General features: G+C 35.9%; 2 protein-coding genes and 2 long non-coding RNA genes across 5 annotated transcripts; 3 read left to right on the top strand and 1 right to left on the bottom strand.

Annotated features, from left to right (window-relative positions):
* The first annotated feature begins 4,581 nt into the window (after window positions 1-4,581).
* On the top strand, window positions 4,582-5,132 carry LOC122589954. Its single transcript, XR_006322375.1, has 2 exons — window positions 4,582-4,792; window positions 4,891-5,132. It is a non-coding gene; the product is annotated as an uncharacterized LOC122589954 (long non-coding RNA).
* A 2,084-nt stretch (window positions 5,133-7,216) lies between these two features.
* LOC122587775 (secreted RxLR effector protein 161-like) lies at window positions 7,217-7,915 on the top strand. Its single transcript, XM_043759940.1, has one exon. It carries the CDS (start codon window positions 7,217-7,219, stop codon window positions 7,913-7,915), a length of 699 nt encoding a protein of 232 aa, XP_043615875.1.
* A 3,077-nt stretch (window positions 7,916-10,992) lies between these two features.
* LOC122587434 (probable plastid-lipid-associated protein 14, chloroplastic) lies at window positions 10,993-22,995 on the top strand. 2 transcript variants are annotated; one of them, XM_043759600.1, is made up of 14 exons: window positions 10,993-11,228; window positions 11,534-11,873; window positions 11,971-12,014; window positions 12,078-12,156; window positions 12,248-12,364; window positions 13,199-13,342; window positions 13,465-13,551; window positions 16,108-16,196; window positions 16,307-16,394; window positions 16,495-16,575; window positions 16,673-16,749; window positions 17,704-17,839; window positions 18,047-18,109; window positions 22,299-22,995. In XM_043759600.1, the coding sequence occupies exons 2-14, from the start codon at window positions 11,559-11,561 to the stop codon at window positions 22,935-22,937; spliced, it is 1,959 nt and encodes a 652-aa protein (XP_043615535.1). In that variant the 5' UTR covers window positions 10,993-11,228; window positions 11,534-11,558; the 3' UTR covers window positions 22,938-22,995. The 2 variants fall into 2 exon arrangements, with proteins under 2 accessions (XP_043615535.1, XP_043615534.1); XM_043759599.1 differs by having other exon boundaries at window positions 13,160-13,342.
* A 1,091-nt stretch (window positions 22,996-24,086) lies between these two features.
* On the bottom strand, window positions 24,087-26,313 carry LOC122586339. The gene is made up of 3 exons (XR_006321957.1): window positions 26,232-26,313; window positions 25,038-25,195; window positions 24,087-24,430 (listed from the first exon to the last, which is right to left on the bottom strand). It is a non-coding gene; the product is annotated as an uncharacterized LOC122586339 (long non-coding RNA).
* Between the last annotated feature and the right edge of the window lie 327 nt (window positions 26,314-26,640).

Raw genomic sequence — 26,640 nt, 5'->3', positions numbered from 1 at the left:
GAAGCATATAAATCCTCAATGCTTAAGCTTATTTCCTGAAAAGCATGAAGAAAAAGTGTCAACTACGAAAACGTAGTTGGTGAGTGCATAGGTTTTTATATAAATCTTGGTACATCACCGTTTTAATACTTAGAAAAACTGATTACTATTACATTTCGAAATATCCAAACCATATGATCGACAAAATTTTCATATCATGTTATCAAGTTTCCAAATACCATAATGTCATATCAAGACTTGGAGAATCTATAGTAAAATTTCAGGTTCTCATTTGTCAAATCATAATGAGAGAAAAAGTATATAAATCGATTAATCGTATATCATACCAAAATCATTCGGTTACCAAAATCGTTTCAATATCACCAATTTCAACGTCTTTCAAGATAACATATGAGGGACGATACCCAATCCGTATGTTCAAACAATTTCCAATTATCAACAATATTAATATCAATTTCACTTAGCCACAAGGCATAATTCAATATCAATTTCATTTAGCCACGAAGGCATAATTTACATAATTTTGATGAGTAAATGCTTGAGCCACTACTACTACCATTTTCAAGTCCAAGCTTTATAATACTTCTTATCTTTGCACAAGCTGTCAATCAAGTGCCTTACTTAAATCTGGAGTATTCATCAGTAGACTTGACTGGAGAGTGATCACTGGAAAGCTTCAGTGGAGAACATTACTGGTGGATTACTACTGTTAACATCTGGAGACCCTTGCCACTGGAGTAATGTTATAACTGGTAACTGGGTCGGTTCAGTAAATAATTGTTTAAAATGGGCGACAACTGGCAGAATGAACATTGCTTGTTCTGGTGGCATTATCTGGCCAGTTTTCTCCACTTCACTTAACTTCTTCAGTTCAGTTTGATCCTCCAGTTCAGTTTGATCCTCCAGTTCAGGGAACTTGGTAATTTCTGTATCAGTACTTCAGGTCTTTCGGGAGAGGGTAATTTTGTATCCAAGCCACGAAAGGAGAGTCCTCGACATTGCAGCCGACCGTCTGTAATTCAAGGGGATGTTGGACGATTTGAACCCTTCGTCTCGAAGGGTATATAAGTTCCAAGTCGGCTGTGGATCTTCCTACGTGCTGAGGGCTGCCAGGAGCCTGCGTGACATAGCCTTGACCATAGTCTGGGTATCCTCGCGACGCCCCCTACTAGCGGTTAGCCGAGAACGATGCCTCAAAAGCCCTAGAGCCATGCCTTCGGTTGTCATCTTCTAGGAGTGAGCCTCGCGGATCTAGGTACCTTTCCGTTCCCTGGGTAGCATTGTTCTCTATAGGGGCAGATGTCCCTTTTAGGTTATCGAGGGTTTCCAAGGTTCCCTTGTCCCCGAGGGTTCTGAGGGGATCCTGGTTTCCTTGAGGGGATGAGTCTCTCAGATCTTAAGGCCTCGTTAGCTTGGGTGGAGTTTCGGTTTAGAGGGGTGTGAACTTGAAGGCTTTCGCTATTGACCCCAAGACCATAGGGGTTCCTTAGTCCGTCCCGGGGGGATCTCCGGAGTTTCCTTGGTGATGCCATCGAACCGCGTTCGTTTTCCACCGCCTCATCAAAGTCAAGTACTCTGCTGGTACTACCAAGGGCCCCAATCCTTCTTAGGTGCCTCACTATTCTTTGAATATGATCGTAATTTCGGAGAATGTAGTCCGGGTCGAACAACGACAGGTTCCTCCAAGGGGACACAATGGAGAAGGTCCCTCGTTCTCCCCCCGTTTGTGCCGATCGTGTTGGAATTTCGGATGCCCAAGACACATATTAAATTGACGTGGCTAGTATGTGATGATCCAAGTCAGGTCATACCCAATAACAAGTTAGACAAACACTTATGATATGTATTTATATGATATGATCTTTAAATAAATATCAATACTTGAAGCATTTAGGAAATGGGTTTCTAAATAAATGCACTTGAGAAATATAAGTAAATTATATGGATAAATTATTTTGAGAAATATGTGAATGTGTTTATTTGGCAAAATAAACACTTATGTGTGTTATGTATAATACATAATATGTTACATAAGGTATATAACATGTTATAATACATTTATATATATTGTATAAAAGGAAAATGCAAGTGGATTTTGAGTTGGTGAGACCCATGTGGTCTCACCTTGTGGCCAGCCAACCCCACCCAAAAATGCACATGCATTTGCTTGTTTTACATAACCCACTAGCTACATTGGAAACACACAATTGTTACATGCATTTGCTATAGTGTTCTCTCAACTCTCAAGTGCAAAAACTCTCTCTTTTTCTTCTCTTGATTTTGGCACAAACAAGGCAAAAGGAGAAAGTTTTTTTAAGTCTAAATCCTAGCATATTTGGGTGTTTGTTGGAGACTTGGGGTATGCAAGCTTGAGGTACTTCTATCTTGAAGACTTGGCCTTTCTAGGAACATCATCTTCTTCATATCAACCTTCTCATAAGCTTGGAAGAAGGTAGTCTTCTAAACACCCTATGGTTGTTATTTTGATTGTATGACATTCATATACATGGATCCTTATTGTTTGGGGTTTTCTTTTATATGTTAAAATTTGATTTTAACTACATATAACATAATGAAAGGTTCATTTCTTCCGCTGCGTTTTTTCATGTTTATAAGGAAAATATGACTTTGATAAAACCCAAAAGACCCAACAATGGCATCTAGAGCCGGTTATATGGATGTATGCATCAAAAGTTGATTTTTGTTTGTGTATTATAGTGTCACAACTTAGCCAAAAGACCTTGTGATTGTTTGTGATATGTGGATGTGTTTGTATTTTATTTAATTATTCAATGGTTGTAATAGTTAAATAGGATTTTCTTCATTCATTTGGTTATGTAATTTTATTTATTTCATTTGGAATGTAATAAGTAGACTAGTTGCATTTTTTCTTGTAAATGTAATCTCCAAGAAGGCTTTAAAGAGTTTAGGGGCTGTTTTGGAGGCCAAATGGAAGAGTGAAGAAAGACATTCAAATCACATCACAAAAGATTACTTGAAGCATTTGGATGCAAGATCAAGTGGGAGTTCATTGACATAAATTTTGTGTCACTTTGTCCCTTAGGTTGGGACCTTTTGACACACTTGTTTCGGCTAACAAGTGTGGTCAAATTAGTTGGCTAATGTTGTGCACTTATTATTATGTTTGTCATGTTTGTGTGGTTGTTTGATAATATTGTCACGTGGATGTTCAAAACTACAAACTAAATGACATACATAAAAGTTTAAAAATTGGTTTTAAAATTGACATTAACTTGGTAAAATAAAATGGTTTTTATTAAAAGTTAATGGCTACAATTATAAAAATGGATTTTATAAAAGAACTTTGAAATATGGATTTCAAAATTATCATCATGATACAAAGTTTTAACTAGAATATAAAAACTCAAACGACCCTTTAAAAACAAGTTAAAACGCCATCTTTTATACAACACTTAATTATTTGGGAACTCTTTGTAGGATAAAGGTCACCTAACTACCTTGAGGGAACTTATAAGTTAAGGTAAATTCATTATACTTGTGGGATAAAGGTCACCTAACCATTTGTATAGATAAATTTACATGTGTGTATAAGTGAGACAACTTGACTTGGAAGCCATGTGATTAGGGTCACCGAAGCATGGTAACCAAAGGCGTTGATGGGATTAAACATGCCGACTTAACATAAGATGTTAAAACCGATCCCATACCACTAGAAATTGTAAAATGTTACAATTGTCAAACGTTGACTACCTTGTTAATTTAAATAATGGGATAAAGGTCACCTAACCATCATTTAAATATAACATTGAATTCTAGATTTTAATTATTAATTGTCCATGAGACATAAAAGGGTATTAACAATTAAAATTTATATTTGATATCGAAAATACTAATAAAGACTTTGTTAATCTTGTAGATGGCCGCTAACAATCCAATCAACCCCAACCCAAACGTCCATAATTTTTCACTAAGATCCATCCTTGAAAAGGAGCGTCTTAACCAAAACAACTTTGTGGATTGGTTTCGTAACTTGAGAATTGTTCTCAAGCATGAAAAGAAATCCTATATACTAGACGATCCTATTCCCGATGAGCCCGAAGAAACAAATGTTGATGCCTACAATGATTGGGTTAAATATGTCGATGACTCCGTGCAAGTTAGTTGCATAATGTTGGCGAGTATGACTCCCGAACTCCAAAAGGAGTTCGAGCACCATGGGGCATACGACATGATTACCCAACTCAAGGAAATGTTCCAACAAAAGGCAAGGGTTGAACGCTTCGAAACGGTTCGAGCGCTTCATGCATGTCATATGGATGATTCTCAACCCGTCTCAACTTATGTTCTTAAAATGAAAAGCTACATTGATCGCCTCGAAAGGCTAAATTGTCCCGTTTCAACCGAGTTGGCTACGGATTTGATCCTCAACTCCTTATCTAAGAGATTTGAGACCTTCGTGTTAAATTATAACATGAACGGATGGGACAAAACCGTTTCCGAGCTCCATGGGATGCTCAAAACGGCCGAGGCTAGCATGGGAGGAAAGGTTCAACCCGTTCACATGATCAATGAAGGCGGAAAGAAAAGGGCCAACCCGGACCAAAGGCAAATGTTGCTAAAGGAAAGGGAAACAACAAAAGGAACAACAGAGGAACAGGAAAGGCAAAAATGGATACTCCAAAAACGAAGAAGCAAAAGGTTGCTGTCAATGACCCATGCTTTGAGTGTGGGGAGGTAGGACATTGGAAGCGTAATTGTCCAACCTATCTCAAAGAGTTGAAAGCTAAGAGGGATGCAGGGCAAACCTCAGGTACAATATTTATGATATATATTGAGCTTAATACTGTTTTTTCTTACATATGGGTATTGGATACCGGATGTGGAACTCATATTTGTAATATGTTACAGGGGTTCATAAGAAAAAGGAACATCAAGAAGGGGGACATTAGTCTCTTTATGGGCAATGGTGCGAAAGTACAAGTTGAAGCCCAAGGAGACTATCTTTTGAAACTACCAAATGGTTTGGAAATTGTATTGAACAATGTTTTGTATGCACCTAGTTTAACTAGGAACATTATTTCAGTTTCCCGTTTAAGACATGTTGGATATGATTTTAAATTTGTTAACAATGATATCCATATTTCTATGAATGATGTATTTTATTTTAAAGCCATGCCTAGAAATGGTATTTATGAATTGGTTCATGAAAGCACAACATATGACAACTCAATGTACCAAGCTACCACCAAGAAACTTAAATTAGATTTAAGTGAAACCTATATTTGGCATTGTCGTCTTGGCCATATAAATAAGAATCGCGTACTAACACTTCAAAAGAATGGTCTTTTGAAAACAAAATCAAATGATTCATTTGATGTATGTGAATCTTGTTTACAAGGCAAGATGACTAAGGCACCTTTCAATGGCACTAATGAAAGGGCAAAAGATTTATTAGGTATCATACATTCGGATGTATGTGGTCCTTTTAAGCCAATGACTAGGAATGGTGAAAGATACTTCATTACATTCACCGATGACTATAGTCGTTACGGTTATGTGTACTTATTAAAACACAAGAGTGAAGCTTTTGAAGTGTTCAAAATTTTCAAGAATGAAGTAGAAAACCAACTCAGCAAGACAATAAAAATTCTTCGTTCTGATAGAGGAGGTGAATACCTAAGTGATGCTTTTCAATATCATCTTAGAAGTTGTGGGATAATCTCACAACTAACTCCCCCTGGAACACCACAACATAATGGTGTGTCTGAAAGGAGGAATCGAACCCTATTAGATATGGTTCGTTCTATGATGAGCAAAAGCTCACTACCTCTGTCATTTTGGGGTTATGCCATAATCTCTGCTGCCCGAATTTTAAATATGGCTCCAACCAAGAAAGTGGAGAGAACACCTTTTGAAATATGGCATGGAAGAGTTCCATCTTTGTCATATTTAAAAGTATGGGGTTGTGAGGCTTATGTAAGACATGATACCTCAAGCAAATTAGAACCCCGATCCACTAAATGTATCTTTGTAGGATATCCTAAAGATGATTTGGGATATTATTTCTACGATCCTAATGAGCAAAATGTATTTGTTGCTCGAAAGGCTGAGTTCTTGGAGACTAAATTCCTTATGGAAGGAACTAGTTCTAGAACAGTGGAACTTGAAGAAGATCAAGAACCACTGACAGATACACACTTGGGTGACACTAGCTTTCAACAAAAATATGTTGAAGATGATCAAGGAGTTGATCAAGGCACACAAAACGTTCGCAGATCTGGTAGAGCTTCTTATCCACCTGAAAGATATGGATTTCTTATGGATGAATGCTATATGATGGTTTCTGATGAACCTACCACCTACCATGATGCAATGTCCAAATCGGATTCGGACAAATGGTTAGAAGCCATGAACGCTGAGATGCAATCCATGTATGATAACCAAGTTTGGGAATTAGTTAATGAACCACCAAATTCCAAAGTAGTTGGAAGTAAATGGGTGTTCAAATTGAAACACGATATGCATGGAAACTTGCTTACTTATAAAGCTAGACTTGTAGCAAAAGGTTTCACTCAAACTCGAGGGGTCGACTATGATGAAACTTTTTCGCCCGTGGCAATGCTAAAGTCTATTAGGATATTATTTGCCATAGCCGCTCATTATGACTATGAGATATGGCAAATGGATGTCAAAACCGCTTTTCTAAATGGATATCTTGAGGAAGATGTCTATATGGATCAGCCTGAAGGTTTTGTCGATCCTAAACATCCTAATAAAGTATGCAAGTTAAAGAAATCAATCTATGGATTGAAACAAGCATCAAGAAGCTGGAATCGTCGTTTTGATGAAGAAGTCAAGAAATTTGGCTTCATCAAAAACGCTGATGAAGCTTGTGTGTATAAGAAGGCCAGTGGGAGCATCATTACCTTTCTAGTATTATATGTCGATGACATTCTTCTATTTGGAAATGATATTCCAACCTTGGAAGGTGTAAAAGCCTGGCTTGGAAGTTGCTTTTCCATTAGGGATCTTGGTGAAGCCGCCTATATTTTGGGAATAAGGATCTATAGGGATAGATCAAGGCGCTTAATAGGTTTGAATCAAAGTGCATACATAGATAAAATCTTGAAAAGGTTCAAGATGGAAAACTCTAAGAAAGGTTTAGTACCTATTCAAAGAGGAACTATATTGAGCACTTTGTCAATCTCCTAGCTCAAAAGTTGAGCAAGAGAAAATGAATGGAATCCCATATGCATCTGCTATAGGATCCATCATGTATGCTATGATATGCACGAGACCGGACGTGTCATGCGCTTTGAGCATGACAAGTAGATACCAGCAAAATCCAGGAGATAGTCATTGGATGGCTGTCAAGAATATATTGAAATATCTTAGAAATACTAAAGATATGTTCTTAATATATGGATCTGGTGAGGAGGAGCTCGTTGTAAAGGGTTACACGGATGCGAGTTTCCAAACTGATCGAGATGATTCTCGATCACAATCGGGGTACATCTTCATTCTAAATGGAGGAGCTGTTTCTTGGAAAAGCTCGAAGCAAGATGTGGTTGCATTGTCCACTACAGAGTCAGAATACATCGCCGCCTCTTTGGCAGCACAAGAGGCTGCATGGTTGAAGAAATTCATTGCCGATCTAGGGGTTGTTCCTTCCATTCAAGAACCCCTAGAAATCCTTTGTGATAACGAGGGCGCAATTGCTCAAATCAAAGAACCTCGTGCGCATCAAAAGACTAGACACATTGAGCGGAGATTCAACTACATAAGGGATGAAGTTGAAAAGGGAAAGATATGTATTCGCAAAGTTCACACCGATCAAAATATTGCGGACCCACTCACGAAGCTCCTTGAAAGGCCTAAGCATGAAAGTCATACTTGTGCCATGGGACTTCGATATTCTAGTGATTGGATTTGATCTATTTTATGTATTTGGATATCGGAACGTTTGTATTTGTTAACACTTTTATATGAATATTGGTATTATGCATTTAAAGTGTGTTATGTTCCATTTTTTTTTGCATGTTTAAATCCATGAATAAATTAGTTATTCTAAATGTCCGTAGTCGATCATATTTGTGGGAACAAATATGAATGTAAGACTGTTATGAACTTGGATTGGTAGATGTTCAAAAGGTTTTCAATATAGAGCAATGTGTTGCTGCCAAGGTTCATAGATATTTGTGGGATACAAATATTGGACTGACCTGCACTCAAGCATTACTACATGGAATCTTTGTGATTGATCATAAGTAATCCTGATTTAAAAGGCGAATATCATTGTGTCCTCAGACCTGAGATACATATTGGGTCTTGATATTCACTGAATATTACACTTTGACTTGGTTCTTCGCTGTTCTGAAACATGGCAGTACATAAGGCTAAGCTCAGGTATGATATAAGGTGATTGTGAAAGACGTATGTAGTCGAAATGGGATTTGTCCCTCTTATTCGTTGAGAGTTAGATGTCTAAGGCCTGTTACAAAGTTAAATCAATAGAGAATGATCACTCTATGTCTTTAGGATTTAACATGACATCTGTGACAAAAGGAAAAATGATCGATTCACCTAAATCATTTCAAGTAGAGACTTGAAGGGGATGATGTTATTGAATGGCACTACGTCACACGTATTAGGGGTAGCAAACCGTTGTTAGGCGGTATTTGCTATTTGCGTCAATATTCTATGAATCTTGTGCAAGTGGGAGATTGTTGGAATTTCGGATGCCCAAGACACATATTAAATTGACGTGGCTAGTATGTGATGATCCAAGTCAGGTCATACCCAATAACAAGTTAGACAAACACTTATGATATGTATTTATATGATATGATCTTTAAATAAATATCAATACTTGAAGCATTTAGGAAATGGGTTTCTAAATAAATGCACTTGAGAAATATAAGTAAATTATATGGATAATTTATTTTGAGAAATATGTGAATGTGTTTATTTGGCAAAATAAACACTTATGTGTGTTATGTATAATACATAATATGTTACATAAGGTATATAACATGTTATAATACATTTATATATATTGTATAAAAGGAAAATGCAAGTGGATTTTGAGTTGGTGAGACCCATGTGGTCTCACCTTGTGGCCAGCCAACCCCACCCAAAAATGCACATGCATTTGCTTGTTTTACATAACCCACTAGCTACATTGGAAACACACAATTGTTACATGCATTTGCTATAGTGTTCTCTCAACTCTCAAGTGCAAAAACTCTCTCTTTTCTTCTCTTGATTTTGGCACAAACAAGGCAAAAGGAGAAAGTTTTTTTAAGTCTAAATCCTAGCATATTTGGGTGTTTGTTGGAGACTTGGGGTATGCAAGCTTGAGGTACTTCTATCTTGAAGACTTGGCCTTTCTAGGAACATCATCTTCTTCATATCAACCTTCTCATAAGCTTGGAAGAAGGTAGTCTTCTAAACACCCTATGGTTGTTATTTTGATTGTATGACATTCATATACATGGATCCTTATTGTTTGGGGTTTTCTTTTATATGTTAAAATTTGATTTTAACTACATATAACATAATGAAAGGTTCATTTCTTCCGCTGCGTTTTTCATGTTTATAAGGAAAATATGACTTTGATAAAACCCAAAAGACCCAACAGATCGATCAGCGTTCTGGTTAGTCTGATGATCGGTTTGATGATCGCCATTACGGGGTGTTTCATTTGCCGATGCTGCTCCGGGCGGAGTGATGGCTAGGGCATTTTCGACTGTTTCTTGGGCGTTTTGTTCAGAGCTGGGTGGAACATTAGCCATTTTCTATAAACTCGATTCGCCGTAAAAAACAGAATGATTGTTTTTGGGGATCTGAATGCCGGGTCCCACGGATGGCGCCAAATGTTTGTACACCGAACCGAGGTTAGGATGAAGATGGGATGATGGGTGTTTTGAGATCGTTCGTTGGCGATTCCCCGAAAGTAGGGTTCTAGCCTCTTTACGCCAATTGAACGAGATGTGTGTGAATATGTGTATATAAGTGATTTAAGTCGTACCTTGGTGGTCTTTTGGATCTCCTATTTATAGGAGATAATTCGAGCAGGAAGTAATTGGCGCCAAAATAGACTTTTCCTAGGGTTTCCTAGGTCTTCGATTTGTTTTAACTATTCCCTTAATTATCTGCTCGTAAAGGTAAAACCGAATCCCTTTATTTAAGGATGATTAGTTTCTTTCCTTTTTGCTTTGCGCGGCATCTGACGTTCTTTCGTGCCGCAACTTATTCTGTTGTCGCTTTGTGCGACAGGTTTCTGTGTATCGCAGGATGGGTACACCATCAACATGCTCATTTGTTTTTTAAGTATCCTTACTCTTTGCAGGTTTGGGATGTAGTTCGTTTGAAGGTTGATTTTCAATTTCCTTCTGCTCGATGGGATGATGTTGTTAATGAGGTATTGATGTTAGCCTATAAGAAATCGGCCAAAAGCATTGTGACGAAACTAGTTTTTGCTGCTTCTGTTTATTTTATATGGCAAGAAAGAAACGCAAGATTATTTCGCCATATGAAAAGATCTTCAAGACAACTTGCTGATGCTATTATTCAGACGCTTCGATTAAAGCTGTTTACGGTTCGTTTCAAGAAGTCAAGAAGATTGGATGAGTCGAGGATTGCTTGGGGGTTATCTTCTTAATCGTTTTGCTCTCTTATCTTATATTGATGTTTTGTTGTAATATAGTGCTCTGACATGTTTTGTAATAGTCAATCTACTATTCTGCTAGATTGCCTTATCTTTATTGATATTTATACTATAACTAGGGATAATGGTTTTTTACCGGAAAAAAATGTTTGAATTTAGTTGAGTTGTATAAGTAGAAGAAAGAGAGATTAATTATTTAGTAAAAAATTGGGTTAGATTTTATGGTGAATGAGAATAGTCTAACAAGTAGCGAAAACAAACGTGCGAGACCGATTTAGACATGCGACAAACTCACGTCGAGATGTTAGTCACGTCACATACGTTTCTTTGACACACGCAGCCCCTCCTTCCACACAGATACACACATGATACAATACACCACCCTCAATCATCATATCATATATCATATCATATAATATAATATAACAATAATATAATAATAATACGATGTACGTATATATGTATGAATTGTATCAAATCCCTAATATATTGATTTCAGATATAATAATTATTTTAATCATAATCTTCTAAATTAAGTGTTCCATTTTCCCTCCTCATAATTTGATAAATAAATCAGGCAAGTCTTTTCCTTCCCATTTCTTTTAATTATTATTTCAATTTCTATTAATTATGCATTTGATTGCTATTTTATGGAGATGAATACTGCTTAATTCTGCCCTATGTTATATACATATATATATATATATATGATTTCTTATTTTTATTATTGGTTAATGCAATTCCAGTCATTGTTTGACCTCAGGTTTTGATTGGACAATAGTTTTATCCTTCAAGAAACAAGTTAATACTGTATAACTTGGATCTACATGAGGTCTTTTAATGTTGTATTATTAATATGTCAAATGTTGTTTTGCAATGCAGTTTTTAGTATTGGAGTTCACACCAAATGGCTTTATCTGGAGTGCATTCGGGTGGACTTTTTGAAACCGTGGAAGTCACCCGCTTCTGTAATAATTTTCCGGCAACGTTGATACAAACAAGTTGCTTGCCTAAAATGCGGACAAATTTTGGTTCCTTTTCAAAGCAAACATCAAAAATTAGGTGTTCGTTGTCAAGAAAAGCTCTATCCTCGTTGGAATTTGAAGTGGATGATAGCGTTTCCAGCCCGGATTCGTGTAGAGAAGAATTCAGCCATGTTGTGAAGTTTAAGTTTTCTGATTTTAAGATTAGTGATCGTGTTAGCATTGGTCTAGGTGGAAGGGTATGGAAATATTTAATTTGTTTGTGATATATTATTTATTACAAACGTCATATGTGATGTGTTATTCGATTTTTTGTGACCGACTACCTTTACGTAGGGGGATGAGGCTGTTTTTGAAGCTATTGTTAAGGATCCTGAAAGGTAAGTTTTTACTTGGGTTAGGTTTTCTTATATATGGGGAAATCTGACTTTATGAATCTGCAGTCCCTTGAATAATACAAGAGTGGTGCTTCGACAACTTACCAGTGTTCAAGCGCAACGCAGAGGGAAACGTGCTATACAGGTGCTTGACTGTGTCAATAGAAAGTTTGTAATTTTATTACATCTCCTTTATCAGTGGCTCTCACATTCTTTGCAATCATATTCGGGTGCAGGTGTTAAAGAAACTGGCTCGTCGTAAATTGATGTACCATTCCTATTCTATGCTAGTTCATGGTTACGTGTGTTCCCAAGCAATGGAGGATGAGGGCTCATTTGTTCTTGTCCATGGGGTAAGGCTTGGTTTTAAAAATCGCGCTTTAAGCGCGATTAAGCATTAAGCGTTCCTAAGCGCTAGCATAAACGCTTTATTGTACATTAAGCGTAGAGTGTACATAAAGCGTGCGATTTTTGCGATTTTTAGCGCTTTTTCAATAAGCGCTAGGCGCTAAAAAGCGTAAGATTTTTGTAAAAAAGCGTTCTAATTTTTGTATTCATCTCCTTGCTGCTGTAAAAAGTGAAGATAAAAGTGATTAGGGCTCTTAGTTTAACCTTAGAACCTTAGAACCTTTAAGCAACCTACTTTTGAATACCTATCTGGCCATCTTCTGTGATTTTTAGTTTCTAGCTGTTCTGTTGTTTTGCTACTTAAAGGTGCCTATGCTACATAAAAGAGTTTTTGATATACATATATAATGGCATTGATGGTATTTTATATATAATGGTGTTTTAGTATTATTTATGTGTTATAAATACTATATATATAATTTATAATATTTTTATAAAAGTGTGCGCTTCGCGTACGAAAATCTCACCGTTTTTCCGCTTAGCGCTTTACGCTTTGGAAATGGACCTTATCGCTTTTGTGCGCTTAGCGCTTTTTAAAACCAACCCGGGTAAGTCATAATCTAAGTTCAGATTTGGTGTACACCACTCTGTATAGACACAAGTACCCTTCATTCTCCATGATGTAGATTAAACTTGGTCTTAAAAAGTGTTAAAGGTCTTGGAGTGTCATGTGGTTAACTAATGTTTTACGTGTTAGAGGTTTCAGAGTGTCATGGGGTTTTATTTTCCTCTATTTTCAGTATCACGCTAGCTTTTCATTGGGGCACTGGCTTCGACAGGCGGATTGGCTCCCTACATTAGAAGCGACACTTGCTTTAGATGAAGAATCTGTGAGAAGGGTGGGTGATGATACGGTTGGTGGCCCTGCCGTCTCCCGCCAGCTACGGGTTACTCGAATCGTGATGAGAGATCTACTGATCGGGGTATATGTTGTATTGGTCCTGTTGTTTGTTTATGTGCACACACATACACAATCATAACTATTTCTGTAATATAGACATGGCATTGAAAGGATAATAATGTTTCTTTTGATTGATTGCATTAGGTAAATTACTTACATAGTCATGGACTCGCCCATACCGAGCTTAGACTGGAGAATGTTCATATAAGTCCACTTGATAGACATATTAAAGTGAGTATTAACCTTTTTTTGATTCTAATTGTTCTAATATCATCTTTTAAAATTATACACTTGCTGCTTTATTGAGGGTATTTGCATGCCAGATTATCAGTTTATAATTAGATACTCATGTCATCATTCGTCCTTTCTTCTATATCTGATAAGTGAGACTGAGATTAACTCAGATCTGGAGTTACTACTAGGATCCCAAGACCGGGAAAAACCAGAGTTATAAGATTTTCTCTAATAAAGTTTGTGATATTGTCATCCATCCCTGTTATCTTTCATTAAATGGAGGAATTCAAGACCTAGCTGGTAGTATATAAGACTACTATAAGTTACCCTCCTAATTAAAGAAAAAGAAAATGTTTTAGAAGGTGGATTTGAGTTTTGACCCATTAAGTTGAAGTTCTTATTAGATAAAGTGTGGCTATAACCTTTGAAACTTCTGCTTAAGGGACACATGGCAGAAAAATACACTTGTAGAAGTCGACAACATGTTCTAATTTTCCAAGTGTCAATTTAGGAGGCCTTTTAGACCAGCTTTAGGAAGGATAGTTCTTTAAGAAATTCCTTCCCAGATCTCAATTATCTTAGGGCTAATTGCTTAGAAAGTGCTTCAACTTTGACACTTTTGTTTTTGTGGGGCTCTAACAAAAATAAGTTCTATTGTGAGGAAGGAAACCGGTTAAAACATTTTTTGTGAGGCTCCGTACAAGTAGCCTGTTAAAAATATTTTTAAAACACATTTTCTTTTATTTTTAACTCATTTACTGATTAGATGGATATTACACATCATTTATAAATAGACTCATTTTTCCTCATAGATAATCCATCATCTGTGTATATTTCTATATATCCCTATCCTTATGTATATTTCTACTTTTTGTAACCTCAGCATAATCATCAATTCACACATCCATTCAAAATCTGTATCTTATCTTTTATCTATATCTCTTCACTGCCACAACATTTACAATCCAGATCAATAACAATAGTATCATCATGGATTGCTTAACCTTTCAATAACATTAATCTCACCATTCCCATTCTAAAGAAAACCCTAAAATCAATAAACCCTAATCACACCACCACAATCCCAACCCAATTCTACTTTCACATACTCACAAGACCAAACTAAACTGATTCATGTGTGTAAGATAATAAAAATTGAATCATCATATATGTATGTATGTATGTATAAGAATGACAATAAAGGTGGGAGAGAAGAATGAGGGGGTGGTGCGTGGTGGTGTAGGCTATCGCCGGCAGTGGTGGTGGTGCGTTGTGGCACCTGGTGATGAGACAAAACAACCGCTGCTGCTTCTTCTTTTTGTTTTACAAATCCCGCAACCGCCAATAACAATTACCGCCAGAGATGATTGTGTGGGAGATTCTGGCGAGCTTCATTTCCGACGACGATTTCTCTATATGTATATGTATGTGTATATGAATAGGAATATGTATAGATCTATGCGTATATGATTTGTATTCCGTTGACCATCGACAAAGGTTGTAGTTTATCAAAATAGGTGGCTGATTTTGTTGAGTTTTTTGATTTGCATAAAAGATAATTGGGTTAATTTGTTGTTATATATATGTACATAAATAAATTGGGTGATATTATCAAAATCGGCATGATTTTGTTGTTGAAATACATGGGTTAATTGTTATTATTATATATAGATGATGAACTATGTGACAGATAATTAGTAGATTAAAAAAGAAAAATACAGCCGGTTAAAAATATTGTCCACATCAGCAAAAGCAGGTCATAATCCCACAAAAGAAATTTTAGCCGGTTTCCTTCCTCACAATAGAACTTTTTTTTGTTAGAGCCTCACAAAACAAAAGTGTCAAAGCTGAAGCACTTTCCAAGCAATTAGCCCATTATCTTGAGGCTAAGTAGGGTAAGTGCACTCTTGGTATCTTGTTTGGAACTTTGGTAAAAATCTTGCAAACCTTGTTTTTACCTGAAGTAAAATTTTATATTCTATTATTCTTGTACCTGTTGGTAAACAGCTTTGCCAACTATTGGGTTTATTGGCCTAATTATAATGCTATATCTAAGTAGTTAATATATAAATAGCGGTTATAGCGGCCGAGGAACAATATTTGAAACATTAGTGTTAATACTTGCAAAAGTAAGTGTTTCTTTAAGTTTGGACCAAAAAAAATTTAATTTAAAAAAAAACGCTATAGCACTGCTATTTTTACTGCTATTTGGACCGCTATAGCACCCATATCGGTAAAGTAGTGCCTATAGCGGGACAGCTATTATGAACGCTATTTTGCTTTAGGACCGTAACCGCTATAGCGCCGCTATTGATACATAGTGCTCTATACTATGTAATTTGCATTACATCTTATCTGTTGGTCTCTTTGCTGATCCTGATTAATTTCCAGATTAAGCGTTTCTTTAGTATATCAAGTTATGAAGCAAGTATGAAATATCATTGCTATTTCAAGATTTTGTATCATCTATTTGCATACTAATGATATGAGAGCATCAATGCTTAATCGTGATATATCCCCTACTCCTTACAGCTCTTTAACTTTTTTTACCAGGTAGGAATATTGGGGAATGCTGCTGACTTTTTTGAGGATGATTCAAACAACACGGATAGACAACAAATGATGATTGCATTTGACATGAGGTATGCACCAGAAAAAAGTAAAAGGAAGGAGGAAGTTATCCCATGGTTATCCCATGCTTTTCTTTTTTAAAGTTATGAAATATCCTCATTCTGATCTTAAATTAAATTAGATGTCTTGGATTCATGATGGTAAAGATGGTATTGCGGGAGCTTATGGATCCTATTATATTTACGAAGTTCAAAGCATTCCTTAATAAGGTAAGACATCAAATACACTTTCTCATATGGTGTATCTTCAAAGATTGAATGAACATCTATCTATTAAATGAACACCCATCTATTCTGATTATCTATATAGGGAAACAATCCTTCCTGTTTGCGTGAGTTTCTACTAAGAACTTTAAATAGGAATTCATCACATGGAAATGTTGGTCTGCAAGTAAGGAAACTTCTTTTCAACATAATTGTATGTACACGCTTCATTGCCTTATTTATATGTATTTAAGGAACTGTTTGTTTGATGTCTTCAATTGCAGATGCTGGATAGGAACTGGGGTGCAGGTTGGCACCTGCTATCATTACTTCTTGCAGCTAAACCACTTGATAGAATAAGGTATTCTGTTGATGAGGGTAAACCTACTTTCATTATAATCTACACTCTACTTCAATCGTAAGAACTTTCAACTCATTCATATGGTAAAGGTTTTTGTTGCTCGAATATAAGTGTTGCTTATGGTTGTACTAAAAATTGCTTTATTTAACTGGCCATTTTGTCCCATAGGATTGTTTGGCTATTAGTCAAATGGATACTTACCATTAAACTACCTGTAGTTTTTCATTTGTAACAATTAACCCAGAAATATCCCACATGCTAAAACCAAAGTTCAATTTTTGTATGTTTCAACAGATAATTTTGGTGTCGTATGATGGTTAATTGGTCCAAAAAAAAAGTACATGTGGTTTTTGGAAGTTTTCCTTTTCTTTCTGAAATAGTTTTTCAATGACATTATTTTTCCTTTAAATCACACTAACCTAGTAGTCTAGTACCTTTAGTTTTGTACCAATCAACCATATCAACCCAGTAACTGTCTTACCAATTAATCATACCAACCAAAAAACTGTCCCTCTTGCGCAAATCAAAGATTAATGCTACACAATCACCATTGGAATTTGGACATGTATATTAAAACGACACAAAATAAAAACATTGTTTAATTGGTAAAATTGAGAAAGTACAAGTACTGTAAATTTTAGAGGGTTTACCCTCAGTCAAATACCTTAAGTACCCCGAAATTTTTCCTGCGGGGATCTAAGACAATAATAAGATCAAACATAACAATGGTCAGATAAACAACTATCGGCACCAAATTTGCAAAAACGAAAAAAAAATATATAATAAATAATTGGCATGTCAAATATGATAGGAGCTGTATTATGTTTCAGTAAACATATGATACTTTGAACAAAATGATTTAGGAGTTTTATGCCTAAAAAATATACTTTTCTCGACATCGTCATCTTTAACTAGTGTATTTCTTGTTTCAACATGTATCATACTATCTTGCAGATGTTTAGATGCTCTAAGACACCCCTTTTTATGTGGTCCGAGATGGCGTGTGAACCCGTCGATGGACATTATCAGGTGGAGTTTAGGATCAACTGCAGTTAGAATTACTGAGGAGTACATATATGGACAGCAACAGGTTTGCTTCTCTATACAGAGTTTTCAGTTTTGTGGTTAGAGGAAATGTTTTCATTCGTGTCATTGTATTCGGTTATTATCTATTTGACTATTTGTGTCGTTCCCGTGTTTCAAATTTTGCAAGTAGTAATGTAGAATGGTTATTGGATAGATCTAAATGAAACCTTCACCTTTACTAACTATATTAGAGTTTTCTGTTTATGTTCAGCGCATCAGGCTCGCTCACTTCCTTGAGTTGATGGAGATGTTGAATCCTTACTCGAAGGCAAAGGTTAATACATATACTCTTTTTGTTGAAGTTCTTGGCACAAATGCATTCCTTTTGTACGGGTTAAAACGGGTTAGGTTGACCAACAAAACAATTTTTATCCACTTTTTTATTTTAATGCGTTAAATATGCGGAAGCTATATTGTAACATCAAGGTAATATGCATTAAAGTTTGGGAAACTCGTGACATGCACTTGACCAGGATTGGGATTTTGTTTAGAAAAAGTATAGTATTTTATATTATATGTACGAGAAAATTAGAAATAGGCTAAATACTTCAAACTTAAACCTATATTGGTTAGAAACATTAAAATAATGCTTCAAAGTTAAAACATGATTGTTTAGTAACATAAAAAGTTTGACTGAACCACCCGAGTAGGCTGAGTTTTACTTGTGTTTACCCGAGTTTGAGCATGTTTGACTTGTTTAACCGCCGAGATTGAGTGTGAAAACTCACCTAGTCTGCCAAGTCTTACAAACTTCTATGCCATATAGTTATACCGGTCCAAATTCAGTAAGGACACATATTTGAAGTATTGATATGGGTCATCGCGGTGGGATATTTTAATATTAGTATAAATATCTGCTTAATTATATTTATACTAAAAAGCTATATGCTTTTACAAGGTATCTATGCATAGAAAGTACAACTATGTATTGCATAACTACAACAAAAACAAGCTTTAACGGTCGTTAAATGTAGTCACAAAATCTGTTGCAAAACAGGTCCTTATATTTAACGGTAATCAACGGCCGTTAGGTTACGTGACACAACTTTAACTGTAGATAATAGTATAGATTTTATTGCTACAGGTACAACTATGTATTGCGTAGATATAACAAAAACAATAAATATCTTTAATGGTCGTTAAGTGTAGTCACAAATTTGCTGCAAAATAGGTCCTTTTATTTAACAGTCGTTGATGGCCGTTACATTACTTGACATAACTTTACTGTATTTGATAGTATAGCTTGAGGTACAACTATGTATCGCGTAGATAAAACAAAAAACTAAAAAAAGTTTTAACGGACGTTAGGTGTAGTATCAAAATCTACTGCAAATCAGGTCCTTCATCATTTTCTTTATTAGCCGTCAACAATCATTAAATAACTTTTAATTTAATGAAGTCCACTTACAATATGTTATGCCCGCAACAAAGTGCAGGTAAATTTACTAGTTGAAATCTGAAAAGTCAAGCTTAAAAGCGTCGATAACTAATAGATTAGTGTTATTACTTGGAGAAATTAGTGTTTAAGTTTGGACCAAAATAAATAAATAGAAAATAGTATGAAACCTAATAAATCGATATTCCACCGATATTTGGACGTATATCGACGGGATATCTCCAAATCATATCAAATCCTGCGCTAGTAATCATACGTGATGATAGATAGACCTGACACATCGCGCTCTCAATACTCCAACTATCTTACCAAGCAAGGTTATAAGAATTCGCTAGATCGACCCAGAAATCAAGATTAGATGGGGGATTAGGGGCTTGAGGGTTCGAGTCGGCTGGGCTCTGCCCAAAAATCGGTCAACGTGTCAGAATTGGGTCCACTATGGTTAAACTCGGCTGATTCGGTTGACTCGTAAAAAAAATGGTCGGATGAGTAAAGACTTGGCTCTAAACAGTAGTGGCGGATAGTGGTGGTCATCGATGATGGTTGCCTCTGTGGTAGATCGGCAAGTGAAAAATAGAGAGGGAGAGGGGAGAGAGAGAAAGAGAGAGAGAGAGAGAGAGAGAGAGAGAGAGAGAGAGATCGGCAAGTGAAGATAAGAGAGAGAGACTTGTTTTTTAGTTGTTGCGGTCTTGGCGATGGTGGTGGATCCATGGCAGTTTGACCGTTTTCATTGTTATTGAAGGATAAATATTAATGTACAGATATAGGTATAGAGGAGAGAAAAATAGATATGATGAATAATTGGTGTCATGTTATCCCATCACATTAATTTTCATTTTGATCCATAAAATTTTGATATTTTTAAGTTTGTTTATGTTAAAAGATTATATAAAATTACAAAGAAATATATATAAATACCCAATCCGATCACAAGTTTTCAGAAAATTCTGACTCCCCCTTCGCTGACTAGTCACGAGTTCTCCAACCTCATACCAAGCAAATGCATCTATCTCCTAATCTAAATGATGCATAAAACACGCAATAACTCAAGCACAACGGAAATTAAACAAAATGGAATTAAATATTTTTGGTATTTTTTGGATTTTATGAAATAAACAAGAAAACAAGACAACAAAACATGACTGATAAAATAAAAGGATAGGTAAAAGGATCCACCACCAAGATTCATAAAGGCCGAGCCACCGGAATCAAGGATAAAGCCAACCCACCACTATGTTTGATAAAGGTCTAGCCACCATATACACAGATAAAGGAATAGAAGATTTTGGATCTCACCACTATATTTGATAAAGGACGAACCACCACAAATATAGATAAAAGGATCTCTCCAAACCACCAAGATCAAAGATCTATAAAGGTAAATGGAGATTTTTAAGAAATAGAGTCTGCTCTATTAATTTCATATAATTCAACATCCAAAACTGATTTTACAATGAGAAATACAATCCCTATTTATAGCCACATAAACTATTTCCTAGGAGTTATCGAAATAATTATAAAATAATCTAAAAGCTGTCATGTGCAAAGGACAACCACTAATTTATTAGCCAATGGGAAATGGATGGATAGAGCTTCTAGAAAGATTCCTTTTGTAAGAGGGCCCACAAACCGTTGGAAATAACGTGGGCACTCATTCCTTGTCATCTTCTTTGGACAGCTGTCATCCTTCCTTTATTGGACCCCACAAGCCTCCGTCAGAACACTTCTGGAATAAACTGAAATCATGACTTCCACCGGAGACGTACATCTGGAGCATCCATCTGGAGACTGTAACTGGTCACTGGAGAGCTTCAGTGGACTGGTGGGCTTCAGTGGAGAACTTCACTGGTGGATTTCTGATGGTTGTATTTGGAGCTTCTTGCCACTGGAGAAGTGTTACAACTGGTGGCTAAACTGGTTCAGCGAACACTTGTCTGAAATGGGCTATCGCTGGCAGAATTAGCATGGCTTGCTCAGATGGCATCACTGGCTCAGAATTCTGCTTTAGCTCAGAAATGGACTTCAGCTCAGAATTTAACTTCATTTTAGAATCTTCTTTTATCTCAGAATTTCTAGTCAGTTCAGTCGATTTGCTCAGCTCACTGGCAACGGTTAGTTCAGCGAATCTGGACATTTCTGCATCACTAAACCTGAAAATAGGATGAACAAGGAAACAAATTTGTCATAATTTCCTCCATGACCACATGTTACCCTGGGACGAACACTAATAGGACGAACAAAGAGTAATGCTCTAGCATAACCTATCTTAAAGTTCCAACACTAATATCTCGTAAAAAGTATTAACTTTAAGCATAGGGTAGTAGACATGAGCTCGGGTCACTCGAGTTAGCAATTAAAGGCTCGATCTTGGCTTGTTAAGTATTTCAAGCCTGAGTTAACGCCAAGAACCTGGAGTCGAGCTCGAGTTATTCAATAAAAACTCGACTCTGTTACTGCCCTACGTTTGACCTGTTTCGTTTTTATCCGAAATTACTTATTATACTCATCCAACTCGTAATTATTAATATCTAAATCCATCCTGATTGGTATTTTGTATTTGGATATTTGCACTTGATATACATTCTTTCTTTGGTACTGATTTCCAATGTGACCATATGTTGATACCTCTGATCTTGTTAGCTGTGGGCATAATTATGTACACAGACCTGCGAAAATGTGTGAATTGGCAGGCTAAAACACTTCTTTTTGAATAGGCCGGGTTGATATATCCATAATACTTTTTCTCCAAGATTTAAGTGAGGTTTATATTACAATACTGTGCTGTGTTATGAACACAAAATATATACATTACAACGATAATCTATTTTTTGAGAATAATTCTAGTTAGTTATATGCAGTAGAAAGGAAGACTCCAGATTTGTTCGACCCTTATGAACCTTTTTAATACAGTTTTTCCCAGTTTACTCATTGGGATATAATTTAACCTAAAGTAACTTGTTAATAAATTGAGGGTCAATTTTGCCACAAGATTCAACTTGGCAAGTGTGTTGTTTCTATTTTATGCTTTGTTATCTGCAACAAGAACCAACTTGTTTATTATGTGCAGAACTGGCTGGGGTTGCTACCCGGAAAATGGAGATTGGTATACTGCACAGGCCGCCACATTGGGTTAACCACTCGCCAAGCACCTTCTCGTGTGCTAATTGGAGATGTGCACCTTACAATAACCCAACCATCAAAACCGAAACTGCCACTTTCATTTACTTCGGATATAGGTTTCGGGGTCTTGGTTGGCAAAAATTGGCCACATGACAAGATCGGCATTGATGGAAAACTTCAAGTAAATTCCACATTCAAAATAACATCTGGAAAACGACTTTATCAAAAAGAAGAGAAAAGTTCTTTAAATCTACCATCAATTGCCGATAACGCACAAGAATCAGCAATCAAGAAATTATCAGGCAAAAAGTGGAAAAAGGCATTACATCATCAAGAGATACCCTCAAGTCTCCCGGTGGTCAAACTAATGTCAAAGGACATTGATGTGACTCTAGCGTTAGATGAGCCATTGACAAAAGACATTGGGGCTGCAAAGGTTGTGATTAATGAAGTTCGAATGCAAATTCCACCAGAAATGTTTGATTTGTCTAAGATTGTTTGTGGTACATACATAGATTCTAGGATGTTGGTCCTTCGTAGCGTCAGTGGATCTGCGCTTTTGTTTACGCGGGTATGTAGCATCTGATGTTAATATCTATATTTATATTGTGAAAATCCACTTTTCAACTTTTAACTTTTTTCAACTTTCAACTTTTCAATATTTAATTTCAACAATGTACACATGATGCATGATGTGCTATACGTTAATGCATACAACTTTCTCTCCTCCATAAATCATTTTATTTTTCTAATTCTTTCAAAATCTTTTATCTCAAAAACCGTACATCAATAATTTATAAAAATTATATGAGTGTTCTTAAAATTTCATGATCTTTCATTAGAGATGTCATTCGACATACTTTCGACGAATTTTAAATCCGAGTATGGAGCTCGTACGGCTAAGGCATTTGACTATTATACTCTATATATATTACTTCCTATGACATATCACACTTTATGACTTATCACTCTCGTCATTGTATCGTCGCAACGCACGGATCCTTGCTCTCGTTGTAATTAATGGTTTGTAGATATGTAGAGACATGCTAAAATGCACATTTATCGTGTACAAATAATTGATTGAATCGTTGTAGTGCTACAGACTCGAAACGGTTAGAGTATTAAAAGCAAATATCGGTCAAGCGGTGGGTTATTAATACCTAATTCATCCGAGTGGACTCTTAACTACTGTATTTGCATTAGATGGATGCTATGAAGATGACTTATACCAAAAAACAAAAATTTCAAATATACTAGAGTGAAGGCCCGCCGGGTTTCACGGTTGTTTTGTACGGCCGGGCTTCACGGGTTATTTTATACGTTTGTAAGATTGTTGTAGTCACATAGTACTTCAGATCGAAAATTGGATCAAAGTTGGTTAATTTAACTCACAATCATACTATCTCACAACTAAATTATAACTCTAATGTATATAAATGTGTAAGGATGACTCGATATGCTCCTGAAGAGTTCCTCACTTCAACGGCTTGTTCTATTATGTTGTGATTTCTTGCAATGGCTTTATCTACAAACGTGTCATCAAAAGTCGTCTGATACATGAAAACCCAATTCTAGCCCATTATTTAGGTAGTAGTCACGACCCCCTCACTGAGAGATTTTTACTTGCATATCACAAAGACTAATTCCTTTTTTTCACCATAATGTCGCTTTTTTGTTATCTTTTGCCTTACCATTTACCTCATGTATAAGAACCGTTGTATGTGTGTCGTTGATTCCAAAACGTCTGATATAGCCTGATTTATTAATCGCCATAATGTACAATAAAATGCGAAACATAGCATTTAGACCATGATATCAAAGTAATATACTAATGGCAGAGAGGGTACACCTCTACAATGATTCTTATTATTCTCCCTCAATCCTACTACAACAACATTACTTTACATAGCTTATAGAAAGAACAATAACACAAAAGCACTGGAAGTACTTCGGCTAGCAAATCAACTCCGTTTTTTGGATCTCTCTTGCTGATTACTTCCACGAACACAAGTCGTGAGAATTTTCAAGCTTGAACTTTAATTAATCCAATCAGTATCCCGTAAACCCAAAGGGGGAAGCCTAGCAATTGTAGTATAGATAATCAAACAACTGTGCATCAAAATATAAACTGGTCTTTTCATGCCAAAGGGATACTTTTAAGTTTGCGAGTACACTTCCAAGTGAGATTGTAACTAAAAACAACTAAAACATATAACTGGTAAATATAAGCACTATAAACCCCAAAATGCAAAATCTAGTAACGCATGAAAACTTGTATGATATACACAGCAAAAAATATAGATAAAAATACATTAACCTTACATATTATTATCATTATTAGGATACTGAAATCCAATTAATAGAAAAATTAAAAATAAATATAAAAGTGTAAGAGGAATGAAGCCTAATATATAAAAATTTCCAAGAAGAAAAAAAAATCTAGTTGTGAATATGAACAAAACCTGGTTAGGATAGAAAAAGAAGGGGTGAAAGACAATTAAGTTATCAAGAGAGATTTGAACCGATGAGAGACTTGAGCTTACTTTATAGGTACAATGATAGTGTACTAATTTGTAACATAAATAAGTGGTTAAGCAATGCATCCTATAGTAACTACATAAGCCCAGACCCTCCCCCAAAATGTTTACTTTCTTAATAAGGTCGTATATAAAAGTGGAAATGTTACCTTGGGTAGGAAATATCGGCATGACAACTACTGCACCCAAACTTGCCCCTCCCACGTGCAACACCCTTTCTAGCAAAGCAACTTTTGCTCTGGCCTTTGTCTTTCGTCTTTATCCTTCCTCATTCCTTGATCTAAATCTATGATATCAGTTTCCTCCCCTTTAACTTTGAAAGTTCCCAAATGAAAAAGAAAAATCAAAATACCAAAGTTCTTTTGACTATTGGAAATTAGGTTGTACCTTGCCCTGTTCCTAAATCAATTCCAATGATTTCATTATAATCTTAGTTACATCTTTAACTTACTTTAAGAAGGTAATTGTAACTATCATAGTCACATAAAACACTCATAGACCCGCGTATCTCGTATTGGTACGAAGTGTACCAAAACGGAAGTCGCTAGCGTTCCAATCGCTAGTGGTACGGTGAACCGAATTGGGGGGTAAGACGAACAAAAAAGTAAAGTAAACGCGACCCATTCTCATTGGTACGTCGAACCAAATCGAAAATATAAACGACTCAAATGTATTGGTACGCGTACCATTACCGTTTTGACTTCCCAACTACCAAAGTAAGATTCCAGGACTTATTTGAGCGGCAAAAAGAGTGTATCTTTTATGTTCCCAATACTTTTTGTAATTAATACTATCTTGTTAACAAAATAACTTATTTAATATTAATTACAAAATTAAATTTACATGTATATGATTCTTCTATATATACTAACCTTTACAGAGTTATATATCACCAAGACACCAACTTCTAATCTTCTACTACAATTTTTCCATTGACTATCAATTATCTTCAATGACAAAGGAAAAAGGAAACGAGTAGAATAGAAACTTTACGGCTGTTTTGTTCTTTTGTTGGGTTTTATCATGTTATTTTATCTTTATCTAATGAAATTTATAAGTTTTGTTTGCTTATGTTTTTTGTACATCGTACCGAATACATGGTACACCGTACCACTTCATACCGCCTCGTACCGAAATGAGCCTACCCCTCCGTACCGAATTCGTCACACCTAGCGAATTACGTACCCGAACCGCGTATCGCGTTTTATGTGACTATGGTAACTATATATATAAATCAATGAATTTATAGAAATTTGAAGGATAGAATTTCAAGCTAAAGCTCGAGAACAAATAAAAATGAAACCAGGTATGAAAACATGAGAAAAATAAACAAAACAACATACCATCTCCAAATTTTGGGTTTTAAAGCATCACAATAGAAACCATTGAATGTGTTTATCGGTCACAAATGCCCACTAATTGTAAATGACCATAGTAGCAGCTTTTCCTTAGTTGGAAATTTCATAAAACTTCTGTGATAGCCTTTAGGTTATTGTATTGGATCTTTGAACCCGACACAAAAATAATACTATGATAACGACCCTTTCGAGATATAGTTACACCACTCGAAACTTTCGTTAGGCAGTCTAACTTGAACTCACGATACAGATACAGATACACCACGCTAATTCAAATTAGTTTCCAGAATCACCTCCTAATGTTGCCAAAATTAGGATAGCAATGGAAGAAATATCCTCATTCAGAAAATAAAATTTAGAATTATCAAGTCTGTCTTTTCATTCAACTGTTTGG

This window comes from Erigeron canadensis, chromosome 2 (assembly GCF_010389155.1).
Source record: "Erigeron canadensis isolate Cc75 chromosome 2, C_canadensis_v1, whole genome shotgun sequence".
In the NCBI taxonomy this organism is placed as follows: Eukaryota; Viridiplantae; Streptophyta; class Magnoliopsida; order Asterales; family Asteraceae; genus Erigeron; species Erigeron canadensis.
Note: the sequence above shows the minus strand (reverse complement) of the source record. Positions and strands in the feature narration are given on the sequence as shown.

Coding starts and splice junctions, on each gene's coding strand:
- LOC122587775 (XM_043759940.1), top strand. CDS start 7,217: ATGAATGGAATCCCATATGCATCTGCTATAGGATCCATCATGTATGCT.
- LOC122587434 (XM_043759599.1), top strand. CDS start 11,559: ATGGCTTTATCTGGAGTGCATTCGGGTGGACTTTTTGAAACCGTGGAA. Junction 12,365..13,159: donor CATTTGTTCTTGTCCATGGG/GTAAGGCTTGGT, acceptor CTCTATTTTCAG/TATCACGCTAGCTTTTCATT. Junction 16,395..16,494: donor TCAAAGCATTCCTTAATAAG/GTAAGACATCAA, acceptor TTATCTATATAG/GGAAACAATCCTTCCTGTTT.